Source organism: Nicotiana attenuata, unplaced genomic scaffold (assembly GCF_001879085.1).
Source record: "Nicotiana attenuata strain UT unplaced genomic scaffold, NIATTr2, whole genome shotgun sequence".
NCBI classification, from domain to species: domain Eukaryota; kingdom Viridiplantae; phylum Streptophyta; class Magnoliopsida; order Solanales; family Solanaceae; genus Nicotiana; species Nicotiana attenuata.
In genome coordinates this window covers 185,153-208,067 of record NW_017672142.1, presented here as the reverse complement: position 1 = coordinate 208,067, position 22,915 = coordinate 185,153, and the positions used below count along the sequence as shown (strand labels likewise).

Below are 22,915 nucleotides of genomic sequence, written 5' to 3'. Positions count from 1 at the left end.
TTTAAGAGGTTTGGGTCGAAGTTAGGGCTTCATAGGAAACTAGTGAGAGAAGTAAGAGAAACCTGGCTGTGAAACTTAGGAATAATGGTGTTTATAGCACCATCGAACCAAAACCCATCGGAGAAAGGCCGGAAACAAACCCAGGCAAAGCTTCAGTGACCGTCTTGCATGGTAGAGACTCATGGGGTCTCAGGGACGGAGGGAACCGGTGAGATAAGGCTTCAAGGCGGCTGGTGGCCGAAAGAGGCGAGGCTGGAGGTGGCCGGAAAGAATGGTGAAGGCCATCGGAGAAGAAGAACCAGAAGGTTCTAGAGAGAAGGAGGAGAGGAAGACACGGATAGAGAGAGAGAGAGACCGGTCTCGAAAAGTGAGCAGTCGGGGGGGGGGGGGTAGGTGAGAGTTTAATTAAGGAAAAGGGATCTGGGCCGTTGATCTTATTTGATCAACGGCTCAGATTAGTTCGAAGTTGGGCCGGGTTAGTTTAGGGATTGGGCTGGGGCGAATTTGTTGGGTTTTGGGTAAATTGGGTTTAATTAAATCTTATGGGGTGGGGTTAAATTGGGGCTAAAATTGAAACAATAATGGGCTATGTGTTAAATAGCCAATTTCCCCATTTTATTTTATATAAAATAGTTAAAATGATGTTAAAAATAAATTTAAAGCACTAAACTAATTAATAATATATAAATAATAATCTTAAAATACTAAAAATGATTTTATAATTGTAAAGTGCTATTAATCGTAAAATAGGTTATAATTGCAATTATATGCAATTAGCTTTCAAAAATACCAAATAAATTTGTAAAAATATGCAAAAATCACCTTAATTATACTTTGGTGTAAATATGAGAATGGAAATAAATTATTCACAAAAATGATAATTTTGAGAGCAATTACTGGATTTTGTACTGCTAAAATAGATAATAAATTGATTTTAAAAATTAGGGAAAAATATCAAAACTCTTGGGCATGCTTATATATGCATACACATGCTGTTTTGAAAGTATTTGAGCATAAAAAAGACATACGGAAAAATTGGGTATCAACAGCTGCCTCTCTTTACCCGAGAAGGATGAAACAGTTGTCGGGTAAAGATATGATGGCCAATTTTGATCGAAAGAAACGATTTAAAAAGATTTGACCGAGCTCTTGTTCCCGAGCTGCCTACATATCCCTGGTCTTACAGGAATCAGGCCATATATAGTTCAGGGTCCATTCACGGAATATGCCGATGGAGGTTTTTTGAAAAGAACGGACGCGATGTTTAGGTTGAGAAAAGTGGTTGAAGTCTAGTAGGCTGCGGGAACTGGAGCGAGATCGCTCCTGCTGAGACGGCTGTTGATAGTCGGTGTACCTGCAAATGAATAATACCAACATATGTTTGCATAAATTTAAAAGTGATGGAAGTTCCCATTGGACCATGAATGATGTCTTTGGACGGTTAGGATGACGTCCTCAGACCATGACGTCCTGGGCCATGAAGCGTATAATAAAGGATTCGCAGGCTGTGAAATGATGTTCTCGGGCTATGAGAATGATGCCTCCGAACCATGATGCCTTTGAATAATGATATGCAAAAGGTAAAATGAGGTCCTCAGGCCATGGCATGGCGTTCTCGGGCTATGAAAATGGTGCCTCCGAACAATGACGCCTTTGGACAATTTGGCGATCTTTCAGCCCATAAAATGCAGAAGGTGGTGATCTTTCATCCGATGCAAGACGTAAATAAAAGGTGGCGATATTTCAGTCGTGCAAGAAAGATAAAGTGGCGATATTTCAACCGGTGCAGGATTTAAATGAAGTGGCGATATTTCAACCATGCAAGAAAAAATGAAGTAGCGATATTTCAGCCATGCAGGATTGAGACAGAGCTTAGTCTCGGAAGGCAGAAAGGTAGCCTTATGCAATGCAGAAAAATGCAGATGGAGACAGAGCTTAGTCTCGGAAGGCAGAAAGGTAGCCTTATGCAATGCAGAGAAATGCAGATGGAGATAATGCTTAGTCTCGGAAGGCAGAAAGGTAGCCTTATGCAATGCAGGGAAATGCAGATGGAGACAATGCTTAGTCTCGGAAGGCAGAAAGGTAGCCTTATGCAATGCGGAAAAATAAAAGGCAAATAGTAATGAAATCTCTCAGCTGATAGATGACGACCGATAACTGATTGTGTGGTTTTGGTTGCTGGGGATGCCGTGTGCGGATAGCACTTGCAAATAGGTGATGATTATGAGAAGTTGTATTCCTGAAAAAGTATGAGTGCATAGATATATCTAATGATTTTGCGACCTGAGTGCCTCCATCCAAAGAAAAATCGTGAGTTTTGTAAAAAGGGGGGAAGGTTAATTCGTCTTCCCGTGGACTTCGCTTGTCCTGCTCAACTCTTGTTTTCATTGGGGTAGCATCGCTAAACAAAGCAATTTTGATGGTAGCCNAGTGCCACATATGCTGAGCCTGGCACCTGTACGGACTATCGTCATCCTGGAAGTCAGCCTGGAAATGACTTATCTTGTCGACCCTTGGTATAACCTGCTTCCTACCAGCTTGTCTCATAACTCGGAGAGGGACATAAGGGTAGGTTCCCCTCAAACCGATCAGTATCAGAAATGGCGCATCCCTGGATCGAACGATGAATTCTTCAGTAGGGAACCACTCGAACATCCATTGTACCCGGTCTTCAGTCAAATTATCAAAGAGTTCGACCCATTCTCTAGCATTTTCCGGTTGGGCGAACATGTTGGGCATGTAATTCATTCGCTTTGGGTGATGAAAGGTGATATGATCGTCCCAGTTCCTTCGATGGATTTCCTGTCGGTACTCACCCTTTTGGAGATGTTCCATGAGCCAAAGTTGAAGTAGAAGATTACAACCCTCGAAATGTTTGGCTCCCTGTTGACACCTTTCCAGGGCTCGGTATATTTCTGCAATGATCATTGGCACAAGACTGAATGGTTGTCCCTCAATTCCTTCCATTAGAGTTTTGGTGACCATAGCTAGCCTGGTATGGATTCTTGCTTTCTTCATTGGAAACACTATCATCCCCAAGAAACAGAACATGAAGACAAAGACCCTTCGATGAATATGCCCCAATGATGTAAGGGCGAACTCGTCAGGATAAGTACGGTAAGATTTGCTGTGACCGTACCTTTCGTACAAGTAGTCAAAGGGAATGTACGACTCCTTCAAACATGTCAAGTCTGGATTCTTCTTTAGACCCATCATTTTGAGAAAACCTCTACGTTGCGGTTTTCCGGCATTAACAAACCCGGAGTTTCCCACGGTATTCCAGCCAATCCTCCTATTTGCTCAAGCAAGGGTGTCATCCCAATGTCTCCGAAGCGGAACACGGACCTATCACAATCCCAGAATAGAGTGGCAGCTTCTATGATTTTGTTGTTGGGTTGAATTTCCAGGAGAGAAGGTAGATTTCCTAGATATTTCCTGACAAGAGCTTGATCGCTGGAATGAAGATCTCCCCACCAGTTTAGCAATTTGGGGTGGATGTTGGTGACCATGCCGAATCTGGGGACCTCATGCCTCATTTTCTGCAAGACAAAAAGGTTAGGCCCTTACCCCCACAAGACTCGACTATTTTAATATCAACAATTAACATAAAAGCATTTTAGTTCTCCAAATAAATGCACAGAACATGATAAGGTCTGTTCTGGGTTTCAAGGAAACCCAATGGACTTTGGACAAGGCTATCTTAAAGAGTCATTATACGGACAACATAACTGACTCGGCTAGGTTTGACCATGATGCATGCATAATTTAAAGAGAGAGGGTTTCTATGGGGTTTTAGACTGGTACCCTTGAGCGGAAAACTCAAGAGGGAAAGGCGCGGAACCGTCGACTACACCGTTGATCGACTGGTTTTACCGCAAATATGCCTTTGCCGGATTTAGGGGGTGATAATATCGGAAGAGCACAACCACTCATTATAAGCGTTGCTAAGGGTCTTTTGTTTGGCACGAGAGGAATATGATGTTGAAAAAATGCAATACAATAATTAACAAATTGTCATGTACTTGCACGTTCATAATGTAACGATTACAATAATTGCTCATAATTACAACAGTATTGAAGGAAAGCGGGAAAAGCATTACAGAAAAGAAAACAAAGAGCCAAGTCAGTTTCGCAGTACAAGAAAGAATAAATACTTAAAAACAAGTAAAAACATGTAAAGAAGCATGATGTCACAAATAGCATAAAATGTTAAAAGCCTAAAGACATCACCGGCAGAGTGGCCATGCTGTCAAAGCCCCCTTTTTCCTTTAAAAGGCGAAATCGGGTTTACGATATTTGGGAGGACAACTCTCTTCCCTTTTGGGAATTGGGTTTTGGAGTTTGAAAAGTTGCCACCTAATAATTAAGTGCATTAGGACACTAAGAAGGGTTTGAGTTGAATAACCAGAGTTTGGGTAAGGGCTAGAAATTATCTCGAGGGGAAGGTGTTAGGCATCCCTCAAGATCCACTAGTCTGGTTCCCGGCCATGTTATAATTGTGACTTCACACATTCAAGTAAGCAATTAAAGGGGTCAAATAGAAAAGGTTTGCATATAACATTGCAAATAAGTTGAAACTGTGAGGAAAAGTAAAGAGGGCAGAAATTTATGAAAGATTTAAACAATTTCTAAAGAAAGCAGATAAAAAAAAAGTAAAGGGAAGGGGGGTCCTAGGTTTATGATTAATATGAATCACGTCAATGCAATATCTAGTAATCACTCCTCAGAAGAGGGGCTACATGAGATATTAGCGCATCGGTCATCATCTCCATATTCTACCCTTCCCACCCCGTAAAGGTTATTTAAAATGCGTGGGTTGGTCACGAACGCTTATTGCGTGCTATTACCCGTCCCGTCCTATAAGTCCTGGAGGGTATTTAGGACCACTATTCCTACAAGGTAAGGACTAGGCTGAACCCTTAGATTTAAAGGATAAAATGCTAAGCGACATACATAACAAATAAGAACGCACATAAGGGAACATACAAAGACAAATAAAGGCTCACAGACCCCTCCACAAGTGAACACGTAATTAGCACGTCTCAAACACATTTAAGGTCTCAAAGATGGGAGTTTAAAAAAAAGGGAATAGGTAACAACATTTGAGTTAGTAAAAGAACCGTTAAAGCATGGTTTTTGAAAATAAAGTAGTGAAAGTATCTTAATGAGATGCAGGACAAGTATTCAAAACAACACGATTCTGGGCAGAGAATGGTAACCCAGTAGTTTGAAAACATAATAGAACAAGAATTAGAAAATCAGTGAGAGTAAATAGATGCACAATTTCAAGATTTGTTTCCAGATAGAGCGGGAGTTTTAATAAAAACAGAGTGAACTTCAGGGAGTCAAAGCAAGAATGGGAGCGGAAGAGTTCAAAATTAAAAGAGGTTGATTAGTCCAAAACCGGTAAAAACATGGTTAATCAATTCTTATTAGGCCTAAAGTTTGCCTAGGCGTCGTATGTATTGCCTAATTATCTTAAAGGGTGAACATGCATATTTGATTTCCAGTTTTAAAAGGGGTACACATACAGTTAACCGTACTTGTGTTATTAGATTAAGCATGCTAATGAGGCGTTTAACAATTGCAACTCAGACAAGTATAAAACCCTAAACAACAGGATGTCTAATACACATAGGAGTTCCTAAAACATGATTTCTAAATGCTAATTATTATGAGAATGCAGCAATAGCCTTATAACAGTTATTTGCTTGTTATTAACAGATCATGGTTACGAAATGAGTATAATAACAGGCTGAAAGTAAAGAACCTAGAGCAGGATCTCTAATGTATGAGATGCATGTCCTATACAGGTTATCTATTGTGCAGATAAGTAAATAAAATTGTATAAGCTTGTTTTCTACCCATTACTTAAACTAAGCATGCATAACCCCCCATATTCACTATCCAAACCCAAATCATTCGTTTAGAAATTATTACAAACCAATGATAGCCGAATTACAGTAATAAAGAATAAAACAAGAAGTTATTCTATAGGGAGCCTTCAATCAGGCCCAATCTTCCAACCTCACTTCTTTCGAGTTTCACAGCCTTGACATGGTCAGGGTGCTGCAAAGCTCCCTAGAGCCCCCATTGGGTCCCTGGCCAATACCAGCACCCAAACACTTAACAAAATGTTAGACAAGCGCAGTGTGGAATTACCATCCTTGTGTGTCAAAGTTCAGTGAGTACTCAGGGGTACTCAAGGCAATGCTTACACTAAGGGGGTAGAACCTAATCTCTAAGAGTAGTGTGAAGTGCATGAAGGAGAGGAAAGTTTGTAGTTTAAAGAGTTTACAAAAAAGTTGGAGAGTTGCACATATGGATAATGGGCAAAGGGGACAAATAAGTCACATAAATATCACCAAGGGATACAGAGACAAATTCACTAAGCATGAGTACACAAAATCAAAAGAGTTTTAAGAGACCTTGAAATAGTCGAATTTAGACACAAAAGTAAGTAGTAACAGAATATAGTCATAACAGGTAAGATCAAGAGCAAACAGTGGTCATGATCATGCAAGTGTCAACAGGCAACCAAGGAGTCAATTACATGTTACACAACAGAAGCATAGGTAGAAAACAATTAGGAATATAACACACTGAAGTAGTAATAACAACATTGGTTTGGAACTTTGAAATAAATCAGGACATACCAGCAACAAGACAGCACAACAGAATGCAAGAGCCAAATATGAGCACAATATTAGCCTTGGCTTTTCAGCAGGCTAATAATAGTCAGGAGCAGGGAGCAACAACAGAGCAAAAGAGAGAAGTAGCAAAAGAGAGAGAGCAATGTTTATTGCTGTGTGTGTTTGTGATATGCAATGTGTTGGTGTGTATCATGCAAAAGAGAATGGGGGGTACTTATAGTACTGAAGACGAGCAAACAAACAAGGTAGCAATCCATAATTAAGGAACTGAGTATCAATCATAATCAAATCAGTATATGGACTCCCATTTGATTAAGGAATCAAAGTCAAACGGTAATAAGCAGTTATTTAAAAGGAAAGAAATCACAAAGCATGGTATGATCACATAAGGAAACAGAATAGTATAAGGTATACAATAAAGACTAGGTACATGATACTTAATTAGGGAAATATGTCAGACAAATCAATCAACATATTTGTGCACACATATAGGGCAAAATACTAATTTAATTCTGGAAAATAGTTTTCAAAATAATGAACGAGATTGAAAACCTAGGAGATCAGTATTAATTGAGGAAGGTATCCCACGGATTGAGGAAGCAATTCGAAATCAATACCAAATTATAAGGAAAATACACAAAATCATAATTTTTAAGGCAAGTATCACAGTCTTAAAGGGAGCTTGTAAGAATCAGTATAAAATCACCATGTAAACAGTCAGAGAAACCTTAAGCGAAGAACACAAAATGGCAGGGGGAATGAAACACTAGCAACAAAATTAAAGCAAAGAGCACGGAACTCAGAGAAGAATCCAGAAGAACACACAAACAAGCAAACACGACAATAATACAAATATAAACCCTAAAGCTAGGGTTTCATCAGACTTAAGCAAAAATGTTTAGAAATAGTACTGAGAATCGTGACTTAGTACTCAAAATCAGAAGATAAAGTATTTTCGAAAAGGGGTTAAGAAACCCTAGTTTCAAAAGGGAATAAAAACGTTTAAAACTTGAACAATCGTAAAGATCGAGTAGAGAGTAGTGCAAAACATAAAGGTATGAATTGAAAATCGTTAAAAATACAGAGATTTATGAGGTTTGGTTCGAAGTTAGGGTTTCATAGGAAACCAGTGAGAGAAGTAAGAGAAACCTGGCTGTGAAACTTAGGAATCATGGTGTTTATAGCACCATCGAACCAAAACCCATCGGAGAAAGGCCGGAAACAAACCCAGGCAAATCTTCAGTGATCGTCTTGCATGGTGGAGACTCATGGGGTCTCAGGGACGAAGGGAACCGGTGAGATAAGGCTTCAAGGCGGCTGGTGGTCGAAAGAGGCGAGGCTGGAGGTGGCCAGAGAGATGGTGAAGGCCATCGGAGAAGAAGAACCAGAAGGTTCTAGAGAGAAGGAGGAGAGGAAGAGACGGACAGAGAGAGAGAGAGAGAGAGATACCGGTCTCGAAAAGTGAGGGGTAAGGGGGGTAGGTGAGAGTTTAATTAAGGAAAAGGGGTCTGGGCCGTTGATCTTATTTGATCAACGGCTCAAATTAGTTCGGAGTTGGGCCGGGTTAGTTTAGGGATTAGGCTGGGGCGAATTTGGTTGGGTTTTGGGTCAATTGGGTTTAATTAAATCTATGGGGTAGGCTTAAATTGGGGCTAAAATTGAAACAATAATGGGCTATGTGTTAAATAGCCAATTTCCCCCTTTTATTTAATATAAAATAGTTAAAATGATTTTAAAAATAAATTTAAAGCATTAAACTAATTAATAATATATAAATATTAATCTAAAAATACTGGAAATGATTTTATAATTGTAAAATGCTATTAATCGTAAAAATAGGTTATAATTGTAATTATATGCAATTAGCTTTGAAAAATACCAAATAAATTTGTAAAAATATGCAAAAATCACCTTAATTATACTTTGGTGTAAATATGAGAATGGAAATAATTTATTCACAAAAATGATAATTCTGAGAGCAATTGCTGGATTTTGTATTGCTAAAATAGACAATAAATTGATTTTAAAAATCTTAAATATTAGGAAAAAATACCAAAACTCTTGGGCATGCTTATATATGCATACACATGCTATTTTGAAAGTATTTGAGTATAAAAAAGACATAGGGAAAAATTGGGTATCAACACTTGGCAGGAGATCACCCGGTATTTCATGTTTCAATGCTCCGGAGGTATCACGGTGATCCGTCGCACGTGTTGGATTTCAGTTCAATCCAGTTGGACAAGGATCTATCTTATGTTGAGGAGCCAGTTGCGATATTGGACAGGCAGGTTCGAAAGCTGAGGTCAAAGAACATTGCATCAGTGAAGGTTCAGCGGCGGGGTCAGCCGGTCGAGGAGGCGACCTGGGAGGCCGAGCACGATATGCGCAGCTATTACCCTCATCTTTTCGCTGCTTCAGGCATGTCTCTATGCTCGTTCGAGGATGAACGAATGTTTAAGTGTGGGAGGATGTAACGACCCGGCCGGTCGTTTTAAGAATTTACGCCCCAATCCCCTATTAACGATTTTCCCCGTGTTTATTTTTGCTATTTTGTTTTGCCGGGATGTTCGGTTTTGAGTTTCGGAGAGTTTTGGGACACTTAGTCCCTAAATGAGAGTTTAAGTTCTAGAAATTGGACCGTAGTTGGAGCAGTGTAAAGACGGCCTCGGAATGGAATTCTATTGGTTCCGTTAGCTCCGTTGAGTGATTTCGGGCTTAGGGGCGTGATCAGATTGTGTTTTGGAGGGCCGTAGCTAATTTAGGCTTGAAATGCCGAAAGTCAAATTTTTGAAGTTTCCGGTCCGATAGTGAGATTTTGATCTGAGGGTCGGAATGGAATTCTGGAAGTTGAAGTAGGTCTGTAGGGTTGAATGTGACGTGTTGCAAAATTTTAACTCATTCGGACGAGGTTTGATGCACTTTTTGATCGAAAGCGTATTTTTGGAGTATTGGGATTTTTAGGCTTGAATCCGTGGTTGATTTGTCGTTTTGATGTTGTTTTAGGTGTTTTAAGGATTGGTACAAGTTTGGGTAGGGTTTGTGACTAGTTGGTGCCTTTGGTTGAGGTCCCGGGGGCCTCGGGATGATTTCGGGTGGTTGACGGAGGAATTTTGGAGTTAGAGTTGCAGCTGGTTTTCTGTCATAACCGCACCTGTGGTTTGGGTCCCGCAGGTGCGGCGCCGCAGAAGCGGCCTTGTGGTCGCAGAAGCAGAATTTGGAGAGCTCAGCAGGAACCGCAGAAGCGGTGGAATTTCCGCAGGAGCGGTACCGCATCTGCGGATGGGGAGTTGCAGATGCGGAATCTGGGCCTTAAGTGAAAAGTCGCAGATGCGACCATTGTTCCGCAAATGCGGGACTGCAGAAGCGGTCCCAGGGCTGCTGACACGGAAACATCTGGGAAAAAATATAAAATTTCGAGGGTTTAGTTTCAAAAGTTGGAAATTCAATTTGGAGCTCGGGAGAGGGCAATTTTGAGAGGAAATTGGGGAAAAAATTGGAAGAAAGTTCTTAGACCTAAAATTCGACTTTTGATTGGGAATTGGACCTTAGATTTGGATAATTTTGGTATGCATGAACTCGTGAGAGTATGAGGATTCTGAAAATATAAACTTTACCCGATTTCGAGACGTGGGCCCGAGAGGCTTTTTGGTCATTTTACCTAATTTCGCATATTGGCTTAGAATTTAATTGTAGAATCAGTTACTTGAAGTGTTATTTATATTATGCAATTGAATTGAATAGGTTTGGGCCATTTAGAGTCGAGTACTCGTGGCAATAACGTGGTTTCGGGTTGATTTTGAGTTTGTTCGAGGTAAGTGGCTTGCCTAACCTTGTGTGGGGGACCTTCCCCTTAGGATTTGGTATTATTGATATTTGAAATGCCTTGTACGTGAGGTGACGAGTGCGTACTTGAGCTAATTGTTGAAAATCCGTTTTTCCTTAAGTAATTTCAATTGTGTTTCTTTTTCCCTGTTTTACACTGCTTGCAATTTAAGCCTGTTGCTAGCTTAGGAAAGCATGCCTAATTGACTTAATTGCTTTACTTGCTCAAACTGCCTTATTTGGATTATGTGTAACATGCTAGGCTAGAAGTACCTGTTTTGCCTTTATATGAAATTTAAACTGAATTATGTTTTCTTCGTAATGTTGTTGTGTGTTTACTTTGGGACTACGGATTTGTATTCCGGTAGATCCCCCTGCATATTTACTTTGGAACTACGGGACTGCACCCGGTAGATTCCCCCTGTACTGGATATTTACATTTGGGACTACAGATCAAATTTCCGGTAGATTCCCGCGCATTGTGAGTTGGACTATGGGACTGCACCCGAGAGATCCACTGGATATGATATTTATATTTGGGGACTACAGGACGGTATCCTGGGAGATCCCCGGTTGTTATCTTTGTGCTGAGCTGTATTCTCCTTCTGTGTTTACTTGCCTCTGTAATAGTTGTTGTTGTCCTTCATATCCTGTGTTATTTTTACTGTTGTACTTATTTACACTGTTTATTTCACATTGTTAAACCTTATATCTTATTTAACCTCAGTAGGGCCCTGACCTTCCTCGTCACTACCGGACCGAGGTTAGGCTTGGAACTTACGGAGTACCGCTGTGGTGTACTCATGCCCTTTCTGCGCATGTTTTTCATGTGCAGACCCAGGTACTTCAACTCAGCCCTATCACCCCTGAGGCGAGGCGACTGTTCCAGAGACTTCGAGGTATATCTGCCGCGTCCGCAGACCGAGGAGTCCCTTTCTATTGTCTCTTTTAATTATTAGAGCTTTTGTATTCTTTCCCTTGTTAGACATTCCGGAGTTAGAGCATTTTTACTTTATTCGTAGCTTGTGATTCATGGGTTTCCGAGTTTTGGGAAAACTGTTTTATTTTATGAGAGTTAGTACTGTGTATGTCGTGTGGCACTTTCCAAAGCTGTTTTATTTCACTATTTCTGTTTTAAATTGTTTTCTTTTCTTCCGTAAATTTTGGTTTATATTCCGCATTTAGGCATACCTAGTCATATAGACTAGGTGCCGTCATGACGGTTCACGGAGGGCGAACCGGGGTCGTGACAACAGGTCTTATACACCAGCAACTATGTTTCTCTAAGTACAAAACACTCTGTAGCCTATCCAAAACTCACCCGAGCCCTCGGGGCTCCAAACCAAAGGTGCACACTAGTCTTAAAACATCATACGAACTTGTTCGCGCAATCGAATCGCCAAAATAACACCTAGAACTACGAATTGAACACCCATTAACATATGAGCCTTCCGAAAAATAATCTGAACCGCGCGCGCAAATTGTGGAAGGATAAAATAGGAAATTTAAGGCTACGAAACACAGAATTTAGTTCTAAAATATGAGATGACCTTTTGAGTCATCACAATGCAGGATCGGTTTCGCACGATGCAATCTAGACAAAAGAGTTACACCGATAGGAAGGTTCGTGATATTTCTTACATGGTTGGGGAGAAGGTACTGCTCAAGGTTTCTCCCATGAAGGGTGTTATGAGGTTCGGGAAGAAGGGCAAGTTGAGCCCTCGATAAATTGGGTCGTTTAAGGTGTTTAGAGGATTGGAGAGATGGCTTACAAGCTTCGCTTGCCACCTAGTTCGTCAAGTGCTCATCCTGCATTTCATGTTTCTGTACTCCGGAAGTATATCGGCGATCTATCTCATGTTTTGGACTTCAGCACATTTCAGTTTGAAGGTGATTTGACTTATGATGTGGAGCCGGTGGCCATTTTGTATCGGCTTTGAAAGTTGAGGTCAAAGGACATAGCTTCAGTGAAGCTGCAGTGGAAAGGTCAGCCAGTTGAGGAGGCTACTTAGGAGACCGAGTGGGAGATGCGGAGCAAATATCCACGCCTATTTGAGACTCCAAGTACGTTTCTAGATACGTTCGAGGACGAACGTTTTTTTAAGATAGGGAGGATGTAACGACTCGGCCGGTCATTTTGAGAGTTGTAGCCCTATTCTCATATTTACCACTCATTTTTTCCTTAATAGTTGCTATATGACTTTTCGGGGTAGTTAGTTCGGTTCCGAGAATGTTTCGGAATGAGTTGAGACACTTAGTCTCGAGGTCGGAAGCTTATGTTGAAAAGGTTGAGCGGAAGTTGACCTATGTGTAAACGACTACGGAATGTTGTTTTGATGGTATGGTCCTATTAGCTTCGTTGCGCGATTTTAAACTCAATTGTGTATCTGGATTAGGGTTTGGAGGTCCGTAGATGAATTAGGCTTGAAATGGCGACAGTTGGAAATTTAGAAGATATAGTGAGAGTTGACTGTGTGGTTACCGAGCTCAGATTGGGGCTACGGGAGTTGGAGTAGTTCCATTGTGTCATTTATGACTTGTGTGCAAAATTTGAGGCCAATCAGACGTGATTTGATAGGTTTCGGCATCGACTGTAGAAGTTAGATGTTCAAAAATTCAAAAGGCTTGAATTGATGCGCGATTCCTGGTTTTAGCATTGTTTGATGTGATTTGAAGGCTAGACTAAGTTCGTATGATATTTTCGAACTTGTTGGTATGTTTGATTAAGGTCCCGACGGACACGGGTGAGTTCCGGATGGTTAACGAATCAATTTTTGACTTGGAGGTTGGCTGAACTTTTCTGGTGTATCTGATCTGGTTTCCTTATATGCGACCGCTTGGACAGGTCAGTAACCACGTACGCTTAATTGGGCAGTGGAGGACTTTTTTCTACACGTTCGCGAGAAGGGGGTTTCGATCGCGTAGTTGTGGGATAAAGTGAATCGCGAACGCGTGGCTAAGGTCGCGTTTGCATAGGGTATAGGAGGCAGCAGCTGAGGTCACGTGTTTGTTCTTCGCGATCGCGTGAAGAGGGCCGCGATCGGTTGAGGAAATAAATGCTTCAAGTTTGTATGAGGACTGAAGTGTTCACATAGGCTTGAATTTCTGGGCAGCTGAGTTGTGCTTCGCGAGGCAGTTTCCCTGATCGCGATTAAGGACTTCTGGGCAGAATATTAAATCTCAAAAACGAGGGTTTGAGTTTATTTCACAATTTGATTTTGGGAGCTCGGTTGGAGGCGATTCTTAGAGAGATCTTCGATGGAGTGATTGGGGTAAGTGATTCTTAGTTTTGGTTAAATTTCATGTTTATGTCTTTGAAATTATCAATTAATTATTGATTTGGGTTGGAAATTGGGGGGGAAATGGAGGAAACTTCTTATGCCGAATTTTTGGGATTTAATCGAGATCTTGGTATCGAATATAAGTAATTTTGGTATGGGTGGACTTGTGGTTGAATGGGTGTTCCAATTTTGTGACTTTTATCGGATTCCGAGACGAGGGCCCAGGGGTCGGCTTTTGAGTTGACTTTTTGACTTTTGATTAAGAACATAGTAATTTCATATGGAATTGATTCCTTTAGCTCGCGTTGATTGTATCAAATTATTTGTGGCTAGATTTGAGGCATTCGGATGCGCGAGGCGGGGGCTTGTCGGAGTAGGGATTTGCACAATTTCAAGTAAGTAAAACTTCTAAACTTGGTTCTGAGGGTATGAAATCCCGAATTTCGTGTTATGTGATTGGTGTTGAGGTGGCGCACATGTTTGGTGACGGGCGTGTGGGCGTGCACCATAGGAATTGTGACTTGGTTGATTCCATGGAACTGTAACGTTGATTAATAATGTCGTTATCCGTATTTTCACCATGTGTTAGAGCAATTGAGCTGCTAGTCATGTTAGAAATCCTGCTTAGGCTCCCAGTTGGTACTATTAGGACCCACAGAGGTTGTGTTACATGTTGAATTATTTGCTTAATTTGTCAATTTATACTCAGTCACAACTATTATTTGCATATGGCTGTCCAATGGGACGGGACAGGACAAAATTGACGGGACGACATTTAAGCAGGACGGGATGAAACGGGACGGGACAAACGGGATGAAACGGTCGGCCCATCCTGTCCCGCTAACAAACAGGATGGGATGGGACGAAACGGGACGGGACGGGATGGGTTCGTGGGCCTTAAGTGTAGTTTTTTTTTTTTAAAACGTCTAGTTTTTTGAAAATGACTTAAGTTTTTAAAGTTTGCGACAGCTTGTTTTTGACTTATTTAATAAACTTAAATGTTAAAACAGAAATTAGAAAAATAAGTAAAGAATTATAAAATATTAAAACAAAAGACTTGTAATGAAATATTCTAGTAATTATAAATTGATAATAGAGTTATAATTATTTTATTAATAAAACTTTCAAATCTCAAATACAATGCTTAGAGTCTTTTATTTTATTAATAGAACTTTCAAATTTCAAATACAAATATAAGTCTTTTGAAGAGCGTCTAATCTGCGCAGCCACCTTCTAGGAAAGGTTCTGTTTGAACTAGGCCTCTTAGTAGCCAATTACAAATTATCATACTAACATTTGTAAGCTCCTATATAGCTTCTTTGTAACTTATCAATAATATCTCTTGGACATTGTGCTGGAATTGGCAATATTGATTGATGTTCCATAAGCTCCATTCCGTAATCGCTCCCAGTGCTAAGTATCTCATTGTATTCTTCTTCTTCCCTAGTGGTTAATTTTTCAAAACCAAGATTTCTTCTTTCTGAATTAATCCAATCTCTGAATGATACGTAAATCTCAAGACTGTCCTCCGCTAATGCATGTCTATGATCTCCACTTTGAAATCTTGCCGCGCTAAAAGCACTCTCCGATGCTACTGATGATGCTTGAATAGCCAGGATATCTCAGACCATTATTGAAAGTGTTGGAAAAGCCTTGCCACACTCCCTCCACCATGCCAAAAGTTGTTCGTTGCCTTCATCATCTTAAATACTTTGCAATCCTTGATTAAGATAAGAATCAAGTTCATCATCAATAGAGGAATCAAAACCTGTTATATCATCCATAGCTTCCCATAAAACTTCTGCTCTAGACTTAGTAGTAGAAGGAACAGTTTCACAACCTGTTATTTCCATAGATTTATATTTATCAAACATTGATCTAGCATAAGAATATATGCTAGCTTGGCAGTCTTACAGAGATGGTTGTTCATTTTCTTGAATTGCTAAATTCTCATAAATTTTACGAACAAGTCCCTTTGCACCTCTTAGTTTTAAAGAGGGGTTAAGTAGAGTAGAAATTAAATAAACTTCGGGAATGGGGAAAAAATACTTTTTAAATTTTGAAATAATTTCATTAATGGCCGGTGCATAAGTTGGAATTATTTTATACTTGTCAAATACAATAGAAATTCAACAAATATACCATAGTATTACTGTAACAGTAGGATGATATATACCAGAAAATTATTTTGTAGCATAGTAAAATTTTTCTAAAATTTAGTAAGCTCTTTGATCTCATCCCAATCAGAATCAACAATTTGATCAGCGGGGATACCATTATGCATATTAAATACCTTTTGGATAGGCACCCGATAATCATAAGCAACTTTAAGCATTTTATAAGTAGAATTCCACCTAGTACAAATATCTTTTGGAATTTTTCTAAATGGAAGGTTAGCACTAGCACATTGTTGAGCAAATCACGAATTCTACTCGCTTTATTAGCACGAAAATATAGGCACAAGCATGTTGTATTTTAGTACAAGCATTAGAAAATAAATTAAGACCATCTTTTACAACCAAGTTAAAAATATGGCATGCACATCTAACATGAAAAATTGCTAGATTAATTGGACAAAGTCTAGTTTTTAAGGTATTTGCTGCGGTTGTATTAGTAGAAGCATTATCTAAGGTGATAGTTAAAACTTTATCAATAAGTCCATAAAAATCAAGTATTTGTAGAACAGTAATTGCAATATATGCTCCAGTGTGTTTTGAATCAACAAATTTATAACCAATAATACATTTTTGCATGTTCCAGTGATGATCAACCCAATGTAACAGCTAAATAATCACAACCATTAGGACTATAGCCTATATCATATGTGATAGACACTTTAAAATCTAAGTGAAAAAATACATAATGAATATACTGAAGATAGTCGGTTTGAAATTAAAAACATCATTTCTAACCGTGGTTTTAGGAAAACCTTGAAAACCAGGGTTATATGTTTCTTGTATATAATGCACAAAAGCAGGGTGAGAAGGAAAAGTAAAAGGTAAGCCACAGACAGCCACCAGTTTTGCTAAGTTCTCACGATCTCTATCTTTGTTATAGGGGCGTAAAACAGTACCAGAAACAGGGTCAAGCTGTTGTTGTACAAAATTAGAACCAGATCCACTAGGAGTGCCAGTAGCGGTGGTAGGATCTATAATTTTTCCGGCTTCTATGTTACCTTGTATCCATACAGATTTGTGATTCTTTTGTATGTCTCTAGTTAACCTCCCCCTCCCCCCCTTCCCACCACTTTTTGTGTGTTCAAATTATTGCATACATTTTTCACATATAGCAAGATGATTGACTTTATCATGTTTAAAAAATTTCCATACAAGTGATGTTTTGGGACATTCAGCCTTGGGCTTACCCCTTACAGGGGGTACAGGGGGGTAAAGCTCCAGACCGAGATTGACTATGAGTTGGAGCTTGTGTTGCGGGACTAGTGGGTGTTTCATCTAAGTCTTCTTCCTCATTTTCTTCATCCTCATTTTCTTCGTCCTCAAAAAAAATATCATTGCCAAATTGTCTTTGTAAAGTTTCATGATCTAGTTTTTCTCTGAAATTAACATTATAACATGCAGGGGGTTGGGAAAATAAAGTTTCATCAACATGAGTCGTTTCATCTATATGTTTTCTAATTCTAGGAGAGGGGTTAGGATTAGGACTAGGATTAGGATTACTATTACTTTCACTTTTACTATTTTTTTACTACTTTTTAAAACATGCCAAATACATTTTTAGGTGCCATAATTTCAATACGAAACTAAATTAAAAAAGTTAACACAAAAATTAAACACACAAATGAAATACGAAAATAGAATACGTAAAGTAAACACAAAAATTAAGCGAATGATACGCAACAATTATATATTAAAATTAGGAGATGGAACAAGTGCACCGTGAATCCATGATTAAACATTGAAACTTGAAGAAATTGCCTAAAATATTTCTGCAAATACTTGACGAATTAATTTGAAGATTGAAATTTGCTCCAAAAATTTTCCCAAATACTTGAAACTTGAAAGTTATCATTTGATAATTGATAGTAACAAAGTTGAGAGAATAATATAGATAGGATGTAAGAGATTTGAGAGAGGAAGACTGATTTTTTGTGGGAAAAAATGAAGAAGGATGGAGGGTATTTATATTAGAAAATAGGGCCAAAGTATAATTTAATAAACTTAGGGATTATATTAAAAGTTTGGGGGGTAGGGGTGGAAGTCATTTTTTACCGCTTTCGACCGTTTGGAATGGCTATTTTTGCAATTAAAGCCGTTGCCCAACGGCTAGAATTCAAAAAAAATATTCCAGGTGGGACGGGACGGGACAAACGGGACGAAATGGCCGTCCCGTCCCATCCCGTATCCCATTTAACATTGGCCCATCCCGTTTAAATTGAAGTGGGTCGAGACGGGACGTTGGACGAGACAGGGACAGGACGGGATGGCCCATCCCGTTAGTCAGCCATATATTTGCATAATATGTCTCAGTCTCCTTTATTTGATACATCATATTATCATTGTTTGGGCTGATTATCATGATTCTGGTGAGCTCGAGAGACTGGAGAGATTAATGACTGAGTGAGGCTGAGGGTTTATTGTGAGTGATATCATGGGATCGGGTTGCATGCCGCAGAAGGTTTTATTGATTCATATAAGGATTTGGCTTATTATAGCGCTTGGGTTGGATCGGCCCCTCCGGAGTCTGCACATCCACAGTGGGCGCAATGCTAGACGTTATTTACAGTTGGGATGGATCTACGCTGGTTTATTTGCATTTGGGCTGGACATGCCATGGGCTGGATCTTCCTTGCTCTTGGTTAAGTTTTATTGCAAAAACCTGAAAGCATATCTAAATTCTTGTACTTCTATTTGAAGATTATAAATTTCTGAGATAACACTATCATATTTGTTGTATGTTTCCCTACTATTAATACTGCATGTGGACTGTATTACTCATACTCCTCACTACTTTCAGTCCAAAGGTTAGATTTGTTACTTATTGAGTTGGTTGTACTCACGCTACACCCTGCACCTCGTGTGCATATCCGGGTGTTTCCGGTCACGGCGGTTGCTGATTCACAAAGTTCAGACATCCAGAGATCATTGAGGTAGCTGCTTCGCGTCCGGAGACCTTGACTCCCTTCCCCTATCTTTAAGTTTATTTATTCAGTTCTACTTTCTAGACAGTGTACCGGACTATGTCATTATGTAGATGCTCATGTACTCAGTGACACCTTGATTTTTGGGAAAACTTATGTATTGAGTTATGATATTCTAAACCGTTTTATGAGATTTTTATTTATTTAAGTTGTGCTAGTATATTTCAAAGTCGAAAGTGTTGGAAATGTTTGAGAAGTCGGCTTTCCTAGTACCATGATAGGCGTCATCACGACACATTGAGTTTTGGTTCGTGACAATTGAACACCCTTTATAAGGACTTTTCTTTTTACTTCTTTCAAGTTTGAACACTCTTGAGAAATTTTTTGGTTTCGCCACTGATGATGGATGACTGATAATGGTTGTGCAATGGTAGTTAGTGCCTTAGCGTGGTGGCTAATTGATGATGGTTGGCAATAGAGGTAGTTAGTTGGTGGAAATGGCTGACAGTTATGGTTGTTCTATGAAAGTTGGTGGTGCTGCACTATATTTACGATGTAAAAGATGCTAAAAAAGCTTTCTCTCATTAGAACAGTTAATAAAAGAATGGCAGAGTAGTTGATCCCGATCCTTTGCGGTAAAGAAGTTTCTTTAAGACAGTGAGCCTGTTTATACCTCATCAAAACAAATTTAAGAAAGGCAGTCTCCTATAACCTTTGAATTTGAAGGAATTCAAGTAAGCTTAGCGTCTGTACAGGAGGTTGATCGCGAGATTTTGAATCAACTTATTGATATTATGATAAGAACTCCTAAAATTTCAATGGAACTTACCAATAGCAGAGATGTCAAAATACCGGAAAGGAAAATTCAAGTCCGAAGGAATATAAAATATAAATTTTAAATAACATTAAAATTTTATCAACCGAAAGTCTACCAAATGTCGTTGTAACAATTCAATGCCAGAAGGAAGGAGAAATTCTAAAAGGTCCTTTGAATTCTTTCAACAGTAATTACTTTTCAATGAATTAGAATAAAGAGAAATAAGAGAATTTACAATATAGTTTTAAAAATGCTATACATCGACGGAGGTTTCCTTCGAAATTTATATTAATTTTACTATGATATATGATAGATTTGATGTCACTAATTTAATCAATCAATCAAATTGGAGAATGAAAAAAAAATTCAATATGGAGACGCTTTCTACAAATGATTTTTAACGGCATTCTTACGGGAGACAGATCCATGATGTTAAGAAAGCAAGAAAAAGACATGCCAGTCGTAATTGTAGTGAATTTGGGCACGCCTTGAGATTCCAAGACATAAGAAATTTTATTTATACCTCAATCACATGCATTAATGTCAAAGGACAAAGTATTTGCTGAAGTATCAAAAGTTAATCCTACACCTTGAAGTTGATTAACCCCTAATATTGAGTAGTTCTCTTGCCATCCAATAAAAGCCAAACAATAAAACCCCTTATATTTCACGATTACACGTTCTTGTTCCAGAATCAACTCTGTACTCCGGCTTACACTACCAAAGTATAACTTCACAACAGGAAAATATAGTTCCTCGCCATTTGGATCCACTTTATAGCAAGTGTCAAAAGGTCCGATTGGATTTTCAACCATAGGGATATCTTCTACTGCAACTCTAAATATGTAGCGAAATATGACATAAAAATCATTAGGAAAACGGGTAAAAGTTGTCCCTGTATCAACGAAGATTCCACCACTCATATCTCGTTTGAAATTCCACCACGAGGGTTTTACCGGAACTTCCCTTTCATTAACAAAAACTTTATAAAGATTTACAAAATAAAAAGAAGGGTACTTATAATTTTGTAACAATTTTGCTGATATTGCTCTTGGCCACTTGCTTATATGGAAACTCAGTGTAGATCCCTTTCCTGAATGAAAAGTTGGCAGACACATCGAAAATAGGTATGCCCTAAATTGCGATGGTAACGAATATCCGGCCTTTTCTAGTGGAAATACTTTACGCCCAAGGCCAACAATCCCTGAATAGGAACTACTAAAAGGACCAGTTTGTTCGTTGCTACATCCAAACGTAACCCGAATTGGTCTTTGGTCTACAACAAAATAAATCACGTCATCTGCCATAAAACCTTTTGTTCCTGATCCATCCGTATATTTCTTATTATAGATACATTCAGAAGTATCTCGATCACAATGAAAAGCTGGGTCCGCAGTTATGCAATATGAACTATGTCGAATGCAATCAACTTTTCGAGAAATTCTAGATGTAGTAAAATTATATAGAGGTTGATCCTGTTTGTAGCAATTATTGGCCTCACATGGTCCACATTGCCACCAAAGTAAACCACTTCCAGTGTCTATTAGCAAGTAATTTTTTATCAATTGGCTACCTATCAAAAAGGATGCAACATACTCACCATGTACGCTGTGTGTATCCGTTGATTTTGGGACCAATTCACGAATCTTACCCCCTTGTGCATCTTGTTGCCTTGTGAGACTTGCATTTGCATCATTCTTGTTGTCATTTCGCGTTACACCATCGCTACCATCATCGAAAATAGAAGCTAAATGACTAGCTCTAGCATGACATCGAGCAATCCTACTTTCAAGCAACGAGTCATAATCTAAAAAGTTTGATTTTTCAAATACATCGCGATGGTAAATAGTAAAAGTATGGGATGGCATTGGAGGGTCTGGAAGCTTAGTTGAATCAAGAGACATAAATCTCTTTCTAGCTTGCATAATGTATGTGGAGTTGAGTGGTGAAAGAGATTTTGCATTGCCCAACACAACAAATAGAATAGAGAAAATAATTGATATCAAAAGGTGAAAATGGAAGATTTTTTCCATTGGTATAACACCTTAGGACATCAAGGTGTTTTGCTAATTGCTTGAATGTGTTTGAAACATGTCCACCACTTCTTAATTGTTACAATCATCTATATACTGGTTTAAATTTCTTGTTATTATGACAAAATAGGAAGAAAAACTAGAATTAATTATGAAGATCTGCTTCTTTCTTTGAGAAGCCATAGCGTGAACAACTTGGAAAGAGATAAGTTCTCAATAAAATCAATGTTAATAGTTTTTCCTTTTTTTTGCATTTCTGTCATTACTAAGTGGATTGGAGTTTGGCACCTCTTGATTTTGTCAATTTAAAGAAAATACTTTATTTTGCAAGAAAATCACTCCCAAACTTAGCATCGAATCTCATGTAATCTATTCCATATAGGAAATTTATTATGTAGCTTATGTGTTCACATTATATATATATATATATATATATATATATATATATATATATATATATATATATATATATATATATATATATATATATAGCACCACTTCTCACCTACCCTAGACATTCGATTAATGTTGTCACTGCGAAGCACTAGTTAAGGTACACGAGGCCTTGCCATCTAGCCATTTGTAAGGCATCTTCATGGAGATTACAATTTCACGGAATCCTTATCGGAGACAACGAGGCACTTATTACACCATTCGTGCAGGTCCTACTTATGCTATAAGGAATTTCTTTATCTTAGGATAGTTAAAGTTACTACCACTGTGTGCGAGGGCTTCCGTTCAAATCTTATGACACTTCTCCTTCCGACCTTCCAGCACCATCCAAGTGTTGAACTATACATCATGTTACCACTTAGCAAAATTTTATGTTTTTAATAACAGTGCTACCCCCCAATATATTTTGGTTTCCTAATCAAAAGATAGGAGAGCGCCGCTATCCGACGTTACAAGGTCATATTGCCCGAGTCTCTATGACGTGGTTCTCTCAAGCGTCCTAGTATATGCTACTTCTCACCCGTATCGGTTTAAGGTATGGTCGGTCCACCGTGAGGATCGCGGTCCTAACTTGAAGTTTTCATTTTTTGAAAGTTTGAACCTTGTTGACTAAGACAATATTCTCGAATATAAATAACTTGTTCGTGACTATCTCAATAGTGGCAACCATTTTTTAATTTCCTTACATGTCCCTAGTATTATATTAAACAAGAATAGCGAGAGGGGCTCATACGCCTTTTCACAAAAAATTACAT

At 38.8% G+C, this 22,915-nt stretch overlaps 1 protein-coding gene across 1 annotated transcript; it reads right to left on the bottom strand.

Annotated features, from left to right (window-relative positions):
- Positions 1-20,198: 20,198 nt before the first annotated feature.
- On the bottom strand, positions 20,199-21,727 carry LOC109212020 (protein ASPARTIC PROTEASE IN GUARD CELL 1-like). The gene has a single exon (XM_019375631.1). It carries the CDS (start codon positions 21,705-21,707, stop codon positions 20,199-20,201), a length of 1,509 nt encoding a protein of 502 aa, XP_019231176.1. The 5' UTR covers positions 21,708-21,727.
- Positions 21,728-22,915: the final 1,188 nt, after the last annotated feature.

Bases quoted from the DNA above. Each gene is read 5' to 3' on its own strand.
- LOC109212020 (XM_019375631.1), bottom strand. From the start codon at position 21,707: ATGGAAAAAATCTTCCATTTTCACCTTTTGATATCAATTATTTTCTCT.